The sequence below is a fragment of the Atractosteus spatula genome, chromosome 1 (assembly GCF_055471065.1).
Source record: "Atractosteus spatula isolate fAtrSpa1 chromosome 1, fAtrSpa1.hap1, whole genome shotgun sequence".
NCBI lineage: Eukaryota > Metazoa > Chordata > Actinopteri > Semionotiformes > Lepisosteidae > Atractosteus > Atractosteus spatula.
Genome location: NC_142706.1, coordinates 17,419,192 through 17,429,052, shown reverse-complemented (window position 1 = coordinate 17,429,052; position 9,861 = coordinate 17,419,192). Strand labels below are relative to the sequence as shown.

The following is a 9,861-nucleotide window of genomic DNA, read 5'->3' as shown; positions in this document are numbered from 1 at the left end:
ACTGGATGGGATGCCAGTCCATCATAGCTACAGTACAAATTGTTACAGTTCCACCTCTAGTGCCTACTTCACCTGTGCAGCGGAGGCGCAGATCAAGCAGACAGCAGTAGCCAATCCCTGCTTGCCCAGTGTCCCTACCTCACCACGCCTCCTGTCTTAGGATTTTTGTGACCCTGAAACCCGCATGGGGTCCATTCCTTGTTTTCTGAGCTGTGGACCAGCTTAACACAAATACAGACAAGCACACAACTAAACCAGGGCCAGTTTTCTCAGAAACCGATTAACCTACCAGTACAGTAGGTCTTTAGACCGTGGGAGGAAACCAGAGCACCCAGAGGAACACATGAACAAAGGGAAAACATACAAACCCCACACAGATAGCATCCCAGGTCTGGAATTGAATACAGGACTCCTGTGCTTTGAGGCAGCAATGCTAACCAATGCACCACCATGCCAGCCAATGGGCATTTTCATGTTTTGAAGATAATTTTTCCATTAGTTTCATAATATGGACAGTAACTATAAATATGCACACACAGATTACTAGATCACCTTATTAGCCATATACAGTTTCTTGCATTAGAAATTTGTCTTTTCACATACCCCCAACTTGCTCTCCATGAGACACACAGGCATACAGATGGGGAGAGAGAAGCTTGGGGTCACAGCACAGGGCCACCCATTCATACAGCACCCCTGGAGCACTTGGGGTTAAGGGCCTTGCTCAGGGGCTCAACTGAGTAGGATTCTTCTGCCGCCTGTGGGATTTGAACCCGCAACCTTCCAGCCACAGGCAGAGATCCTTAGCCACAGTGCCACCACTGCATTAATAGCAAGTCAATAACTGTAGTTATTTTTTCATTCATAGTCCACATATAACTTTATTATGTGAAAGAAGACACTAGTGTGAATAATTGTCTGACCATTTATAGCTCTTCACTCCCCAATGAGGGACATTAGAAGCTATGCTGTAAGAATGCAAAGGAGCAGCAAGGAGCCATTGAAGTGTTTTGCTTAGTGAACAGGCCATAAAGACTCCCTGAAGAAGAGACATTTATGAATATTCCAGTAACTGTCCAAAAGATTAACAGTGTCTCCTTTAACAGTCGTCATAAATTTTTCACCTGCTAAGAGGTGAGGTCACAAATAAATATAATTGCAGGAGAGGCTGCTTAAGGTTTTCTGTGCTGAATTTGCTGCCAACTGCACCTTTGATTTAGGGTATTTTAGAAACCCAGGACAAATTAAAAGCTGGGATCATTTTCCATTAACTTGTTGTGTGATAAGCATACAGATTAATTAAAGTCATCAGTTAGTACCAGTGATGCAGTGCTCAGCTGGAACAAAAAACGTTGACCACAAATTACAGAGCATTTTTACCAAGGTAGACAGGTAAGGAGGCTGGTGGTCAATATGTCCCTGATGTTCCAACATAGATTTTTTCCTTTTCACAGACCATGAACCTACATAACCTCAGTCTTAAATCTTACCAAAATCACTGTATCCATTAGGGAAATCTCAGCTCCTTTCCATTGTAGCTAAATAGCTCCTCAAAGCATAAACTCGCTATGGGTAGCTATCCTTTTTTGTCTTATATAAGGCAACCAAATAATGTTTTCTCCACCTGACACACATAACATTTTAGTCTTTTTTAATGTAAAACTGAAACCTTTTGCGATTCCCCTCCAACAGCATCTAAAGGCCAAAAACTGTTTTCAACAAAGCTTCTTGTACAAGTTATTTCCTTTCAGGCTCTGATTCTTTAAAAAAACAAACCTTTAAACATGCACAGCTGCTGTGCATTCAGTTAACTGCCTGCATCCCTCGTGCAAATGCTCATATTTAAACCTCTGCAGACACCGATAAAATTATCATATACTGAAAATGAATCACCTGTGTAGAGACTATACAGGGCCTCTGTTAAAAACAGTCTTAGGCTCCCTGTTTGCAGCCCAACCCTGAATTTGCATTTTCAAACATCACATTTCATGTTTCAATTAACAGAGAACAATTTTAATAAAGATAGAAAATAACTTTCACAAGCACAGTAAGTTCCAAAACACAGGGCTTATTTCAACACATCGCTTTGAGCTTATAATGTGGAGAATCTCTGCACCAGGCAGCTCTGACGCTGTTCTTAGAGTGCTTTAATCTATCAGGTTTTAAAGGCAGTTAAGAAATCACCAGCTTCTAAATTCTCAGAACAATGTAATTGCGATCAGTTACTGGCTTAATATTGACTTTTTTATACTGGAGGATCATCAAAAGAAATATGGAATAGAGAAATGAAAGAGATGTTGGCAACATGTTTGCTTTTTGAGCTAAAGTTTGTCACTTTTGACAGACCGGTTGCTACCTGGATACACAAGGTAGGATGAGATTTCAAGAACTGTTGAATATCAGTTAGAATCTGAACATTTTTTTTTCTCTCATGATGGACTAAACCACTGATTTCTATGGGAGTCAGACCAATGCACTTATCTTACTCTATATCTGCTGTAGTGTCTGTGGAAAATAGTTTATGTTAATTAATTAACATAATCAACATTAATCAACCCTGATTTTCTGAAGAAGAGAGTGTTAATTGAAATTTCCAGGAAATTGTTCACATTTGTTTCTTGCTGTCTTTACAGAACACACATCTTTCAAAAGCAAATTATTAATTAAAAGAAATCTGTACTAGAATAAAATAAAATTTAGGGTTTACATATGTACAAACAAACAGGCTGTATTGTTGTTGTTTTTTTTAATACATCAAGAAAATAACACTTCCTGCAAACCACAGCCTCCTCAGTTCTAAATTTCTGTCTGAATTGCAGGGACGGGGAAGCTTGGTGTTTCCTTTCTACTGTATTTCACTGCAAGTCTTTGTTGCATATAATCCTTAATGATCTTCAACATGTGGATCGTTTAAGCATTTAAGGATAAATTCAGGAGTTTATTGGAAGGTTGAAAGTGTTAGAAGAGTATGGAAAAATCAAGGTTGCATCCACCACCAGAGACACCTTATAGACAACAGTTGCCATTGTAACCCACAAAATAAGCTTTGACTGTGTTAGCCTCAGCACTCCAGGCCTTAACTCTGTCCTCCCACGCACTGTCATGGACCATTGCAATCCAGAGCTCCATGTGAATAATATCAAGATAGGCCAGAATCCAGTGATGTCAGGACAGGAAACGCACAGGCTTCCTCAGATATGCACTTTGGACTTTGGACATGCTTCAGAAGAGAACACGTATGTGTCTAACCCTAATTCAATTTATCCTGACACGATGACAGGTTACTTTTCTGTCATGTGAGACTGCAACCCCGGAACAGGAAAGGAAAGACTGTAAACACTGATCTCTCTTCACTTCAAGCCTCCGACGAATGAAGTAATCAGAAGGGTAGAAGTGTGTGTGTGTACAGTACGCGTGTGTCGTCTAAGAGCAATATTTTAAAATAAGAAAAAAACAGGGTGCACATTACTCATGTTTTTGAATACTATTAAAAATCTACCGTTTACACGCGGGATTCAGGGACTTTTGGAGGATTGATCGACGGTTGTTTGAGGTGGAATATGCACTACTTTTTTATGTACGTTTTTGTAGTGTTGTTTTCCTTTGGGGTTTTGAGCTGTGTGTGTACATGCAAGCAGAAGATTCCTGACCCCGAAACGCCGGACTGGAGAATGACATTGAAAACCATTCGCAACGGGATCCACAAAATAGACACCTATCTGAACGCAGCGCTAGACTTGTTCGGAGGGGAGGACGGATTGTGCCATTACAAATGCAGCGACGGTAAGACGACAGATTTTTCTTCCTAATTGAAACAAAAGGAAAACTCATCCTAGTTAACCCTGGTACGTATGTGCTTGTCTAAATCCAGTTTTTGAATTTGTAACTCCATACCAGTTTTGAAATTTTACACTGAGCTCTGCTATCATGCTGAAGTCATTTTGGAGATAGTTGGACATGCCACTCTGTCCTAAGGCAGTGGCAGGGACGCACCTGTTGTTTTTTGTTCCAGACAGGATCTCAAAGACATAGTGAATGAGCCTTAACTAATAATAATTCATTGAGATCATGATATTGTTCTCGGCTATTAACACATATTGTGAAGTTTGCCTTTGTACTATAGCGTTTTAAGGAACATATAATCTCCCTTTTTCAAAGGTAAACTTGATTGTTCCGTTAAGTAAAGAGCTAAGCTGGATTAAAAAACCAGCAGGTGCGTGGGTCTCCAAGACTAGTTAGGAACCCTGGTCTAGGAGGTAATAGAGAGGAAGATGGTGTTTGGCCAGCGGGGCTAAGGCAGTAATCCATACACATACATTATTTGTTAAACCCTTTTTGTTGAATGTATGTATTTTTTTATTATAGTATTTAAAATATAAAAATACATTAATAGTCTTACAATTATTTAAAATCACTTACAAAAGGAAGACAAATCCAGAGGTCAAATAGATAGGTGGGTAAAATCCACAATACAGAGCCACAGAATCAATGGGAAGGGCTCATCCTGGTGTCTGCAGTGTTTAAGCCCATGACTACCCTCTCTGTGTCTCCCTAGCAGTGCTTTTTCCTTCTTATGTAGCTGGGTTGACTGGTGCAATGTGGGTAAAGTACCACAATAAACTGCAACCCACAACCTGTTTCTTATGAGTCCAGCAAATTTTACTATAATACTATAGTACTAACGATCAATAATGGTCCTCAATCTTCTGTGACAAAGTTGCTAAATATATTGTTTTCGTCTACAGGTTATAAGCCTGTCCCTCGGCCTGGATACAAACCTCCCCCTCCTAATGGATGTGGATCTCCTCTGTTTGGTGTTCAGGTAAATTATTATTATTATTATTTGTATAAAAGCTTCTATGAAACCCTGCTAGGAACCTTATTAGGCCCTCCTCCAAATGGAACCCAAGGTCAGTGTTGTCCTGGAATGGATGTACCCTTTAATAATCTTAAATTATCTTGGAAAGTATACACAGTACAGGCCTGGGTAGGGTCTAGAATTTAAAGAAATCCCTCGGACATCCAGTCTGAACCTTCCAATTTTTTACATGTCTTTATCAGGCAACATATTAGAAAAAATATCCAAAACCAAAACAGTATCAGCCTTGTGTATTTCTTGGTGCCGATGAATGTCTGTGTAGAAACCCTCTCAGTTTATTTAATGTTCTGATATTGTTGGATGTCATAAAAAATGCACTATTAATAAGAATATTATTATCCATTTGATCATTTTACCCTTACAACAAACAATGCGAGCTGTATACATGTCAGTGGTCGGAAGTTGGAAACCTCAGACATTTTTTTGTTTGAATTCTCATACTGGCCAGAATCTCTTTGTGGTTTTTATCATCAATCAAATTATTTTCTAGAATAGCCTGAATACTGCTTAATAAATCATAATAATGCTTAATAATGAATAAATTCATCCTCAGAGCACTTTCAGTCCCACATCTAGTCTTCTGCACCTCTGTCCCTCTTCAGAAGAGTCTCATGGGTCAGTTTTCCCATTGAAAAATCTAGTCTGTGATTCCATCATTCTGAAGTGCTTACCTTTCATAAATGGCCTTTGAAATAAAGCCCCAAACAAGGACTATTCTATTTTTTTCTAATATTGTGTCTATGAGTTGGTCAGAAATCCAGTTGGATCCACTTACATTTCAGGAATGCAAACTGTTGAATCTACAGCAAGTGAATTTACTCTGTTGAGGATGTTGAATAGTTTAAGTAATTGCTGCTCATAGTGTAGTAGCTGAATGAAATGCCTGTGCTAGGAGACTCTTATTTAAGTGCCAGGATTGGCTATTTAGTAAGACCTCATTGTCCGTTCACAGTTTGACATCGGCATCCCTTCCATGACTAAGTGTTGTAATCAGCATGACCGGTGCTATGACACCTGTGGAAGTGACAAACACGACTGCGATGAACAGTTCCAGTTCTGCCTGGCAAAGATCTGCAGGAATGTCCAGAAAACATTAGGGTTATCCCAGAGTGTTCAAGGTGAGGTTCCTGTTCTATTTCACATATGGTCTACAGAGCGTTTGGTCTCATTGTGCATGGAGCAAACACAAATCATACAGTTTCCTTAAAAGAAAAAAGTCAGACATCAGGGACTCGTGGTGTTATATGACAAGGACTTTATAACGCAAATCAAATAGTCAGTAACCAGAGTTCATGAGAATGTGAGAAAGAATCCGTAATTGCTACTGTATATGGTCTTGGTGAACACTAGGTGGCATTCCTCACCATAGAGCAAAAATATCAAAGTAGTATCCAGTGTGGTGATTTGGGTTTCAGTTTTATGAGACCACAATCCCTTGCTGCCTAATTAAACTTAAAAAATAATTGCATATATTTTATGTGCAATTTTAAATGTGCAGTTTTTAATGTCTTGCATAGATGAGCACTTAATGAACTGCTATACATGAATGGGGAATTAATGTGCGATATAAAAATTAAACATACTGTACAGTACCTTAACTACTGTTCAAATCATAGTGTTATTGTATGGTAATAATATCTAATCATCTCCACACTGCCAGAGGCCTCTTAGTGTAAACTCCTGTCACAAAATATTTCTCAAGTATGGTTAAAAACAAATCTGTCTGAGGCATTATAGTGCATTATGCCTATTGCAGTCTCTGCATGCATATTTAAATGTTCATGTAGAAACACCAGCTTTGGACTGGAAATGGGGCAAAAATGTTATCCGAAATCAATAAGGACGGTTAAAGTTCCCAAAAATTAATCTTGGGTCCTCTTTCCTTGCTTGTTACATACTGTTGAGAACAAATGGGAGAACAAATAAAATGGCAATAAACCTGAGCAGGAGGTACAATAGAGGCCCAAAAGTGAATGAGAATCTCTCTAATTTAAAGATGAATCTCCAAATTAGGAGAGAACGTCTTTAGCCCGAGGATTCTACATTGTAGGAAAAATAATGTCCTTTAATAGGGAGGACAGCAAGTTTTCTAATACAAGGTCCAGATTACATAACCAGAATCTGATCAGATCAAGGGCCTCTTGCCTGGCACATGCTTCAAGGAAGAGGAGCGTGATGGTGTTCCTTCTTTCTTTGTGTCCATCTGTTTTTTCCTTCTGCTCCTTTCCTTCTTTTCCTTTCTTTTATCCTATTTCTTTGCATTTAAAATGTATAATGATTGATCAAGAAGTTAGAGTAAAGCAGAAAAATATTTTGGGTTATTTGTGTTTACTTGTTTCTCAGTCCATCTACAGTTAGGCAAACACCTCAAATGAAACCCATCATTTTGGTTTTTCAGTTTTATAAACCCCAACGATAACAGTACTATGTAGTTACTTTTAACTATCAGGTAGTCATCTATAAATCTTTGTATAATAATGAGTAAGATTATTTAAACACAAACATTGGTAATTAATATTTCTTGTACAGAATGAACGTTGTTGGGTATTCAGGAATGTGTCAGGAAATTCAATATTCAAGTGCTCCTGTACTGCATGTCTTTCAGCCTGTGAGTCAACCGTGAGTCTGCTGTTTGATGCTGTCATGCACTTGGGGTGTAAACCCTACCTGGACAGCCAGCGAGCCTCCTGTATGTGTCGCTATGAAGAGAAGGTGGAGCTGTGAGAGAAACCAGGTCTTGTGGACTGGTGACATACTGTAGGAGCAGGAACACTTTCTGTGTTTCTATGGAGGAGAGCCAAATATATTTATCGTTACGTTAGTCCAGGTGCAGCCCAATGAACTGCTGCATTATAAGGAATAATTTGTGTTGAAAAAACTTTTCCTTGAATTACTGGTTAATTTTAACACAGTGTGTTCATTTTATTTTAAAATTTCACATTGGTGTTAAGGTTTTGGTACATTAATTGGTTTTATTTTTTAGGAACAAAAGAGGTATTTTTGTCTGGTTTCAAGAGATATTAATTGCTGAAACGATCAAGAAAATCCATAGATTATAAGATATGTGTCTGGGTAGAATTTAACTTAATTTAAGGATAGTGCCTTATTACCTTACAAAGTCATAAACATGTATATTGTGAACGTTCATGTGAATGTTCATGGTAGCAGTAGGAATATGAACAGTATCCAAAGGGGAAAGTGAACTGTTCACTAGCACCAGCACCAGAGGGACCAAATATACAGTAACAGCAGTAATTCTAAGACATAACACTATATCAGCTAAATTGTAAAACTGACCGGAAGTGAAATAAAATGCACTCTGGGCCTAGTGATCAGCCTCACCTGTAAACTTCTTTGATTGTTGAGGCAAAACACTGTGGCTATGATGTTTAGTAAAAAGCACATTTTGCAGAGATTTTTAGCTCTTTTAACTTGGAAACAGAGTTGGTTTGATATTATCGTGATAAGTTGAATGGAGTGTGATTAAAAATGACCAAAAACATGTTATAAAAACAGGTTAACATCTAAAACAGTATGCTAATATACTGATTTGCTCAAGATGTTTGGATTATTAAATGCCACAGTATCTTTAAAAATGTCAAAATGTTGCTATGCAGCTATTTGATAACAAAATGTACATTTTCTGGATACAATGTGTCAGAATGTTTTATATATTTAAAAAATTCTAATTTCTCATAAACAATAAGATAAATAATGAAGGAGAATTTTTTCTGGGTTTGTCTTTTTATACTTTTTTTAAAGCTAAGACCCATCATAAATCTCAAGGATATCTATGCCCAAACATTGGGAAAATAGGTTTGTGCACTTTAATACACTTGACAAGATTTCTTGATTAAGAAGTCCTATCCTGTCACATTTTGTGTTGATATGTTTGTGATCACAATGAAGTTCAAAATAAAAGTTTTCCAAACCAGATGTAATTTTGTATTTTTAATGATCATTTTTAAGTACGTTGACTACTTTTGTTTTAGAACACTGTATTATTAATGAAATACCGAGTTACAGTCTTAGGAGAAGCATATAATTAATATTATAAATAATGTAATGTCTAACAGTTCTTCCTCATATCCATCAATCCATTTTCTAACTGCTTCTTCCATTTAGGGGTCCCAGGGGTTGGAGCCTGTCCCCAGCAAATGATACTGTCCCCGGCAAATGTGAGATATATACCCTGTACTGGACACTAGTCCATTGTGGCACAGATAGAAACAAATACAGACACACACACCAGGTCCAGATTGACCCAGAAACCAGTTAATCTGTCAGTATGTTTTTGGATTGTGGGAAGAAACCAGAGCACCCAGAAAAACTCCATGCAAACCTGAGGAGAACATACAAATATACATTGAGTATATTTATGCCGAAGTAAAACTGAAACTATAATACACATGAAGAACAACAAATAATTTAGTAACATCATAACCGATTACAAAGTTGTAAATCGGAATGTTGCACTTCTATCCAAAAAATGACAGTCCGAAGTGATTTGAAAATACTACACTCAAAACTAATTTTATGAAAATGAGGGGAAGATATAAACTATATTCCTTAATGAAATGAAACAGCGCAGTGTATATGTACGAACATTAACCATAGATATTACACGTCAGAACAGGCGGTGTTACAGTAGGTACTCAAGCCCTTTAACCCAAACAGAATGGGATAATATGTATACAATTATTGTTAAGATATTGTTTATGTACTGTATAACCTTGTGTTTTTTTTCAGATGAAGGGATGTCTTAATGTGGGATTTAAAAGTTAAGATTTCCAACAGCGATAGTGATCTTCAAAATGGTTTTCATGTAAAATGTTCCTTAATGTTAATAATGTTTCTTATACCCAAACATGAACTACCTGTACGTAATTAAAAACATACAAAGCACACCCCAGGTGTTTTGGCATAATTGGGTTGAGCCAGGTTGCTGCCGCAGCTTCACATTGGTTCCACTAAGATTTGTT

At 37.7% G+C, this 9,861-nt stretch overlaps 1 protein-coding gene across 1 annotated transcript; it reads left to right on the top strand.

Annotated features, from left to right (window-relative positions):
- The first annotated feature begins 3,346 nt into the window (after positions 1–3,346).
- On the top strand, positions 3,347–8,815 carry pla2g12a (phospholipase A2, group XIIA). The gene is made up of 4 exons (XM_088923299.1): positions 3,347–3,783; positions 4,746–4,822; positions 5,832–5,997; positions 7,485–8,815. The coding sequence occupies exons 1-4, from the start codon at positions 3,561–3,563 to the stop codon at positions 7,601–7,603; spliced, it is 585 nt and encodes a 194-aa protein (XP_088779425.1). The 5' UTR covers positions 3,347–3,560; the 3' UTR covers positions 7,604–8,815.
- Positions 8,816–9,861: the final 1,046 nt, after the last annotated feature.

Excerpts from the sequence above, each read along its gene's own strand:
- pla2g12a (XM_088923299.1), top strand. The coding sequence starts at position 3,561 with ATGCACTACTTTTTTATGTACGTTTTTGTAGTGTTGTTTTCCTTTGGG. Across the intron at positions 4,823-5,831 it reads CTCCTCTGTTTGGTGTTCAG|TTTGACATCGGCATCCCTTC; the intron begins GTAAATTATTAT and ends GTCCGTTCACAG. Across the intron at positions 5,998-7,484 it reads GTTATCCCAGAGTGTTCAAG|CCTGTGAGTCAACCGTGAGT; the intron begins GTGAGGTTCCTG and ends CATGTCTTTCAG.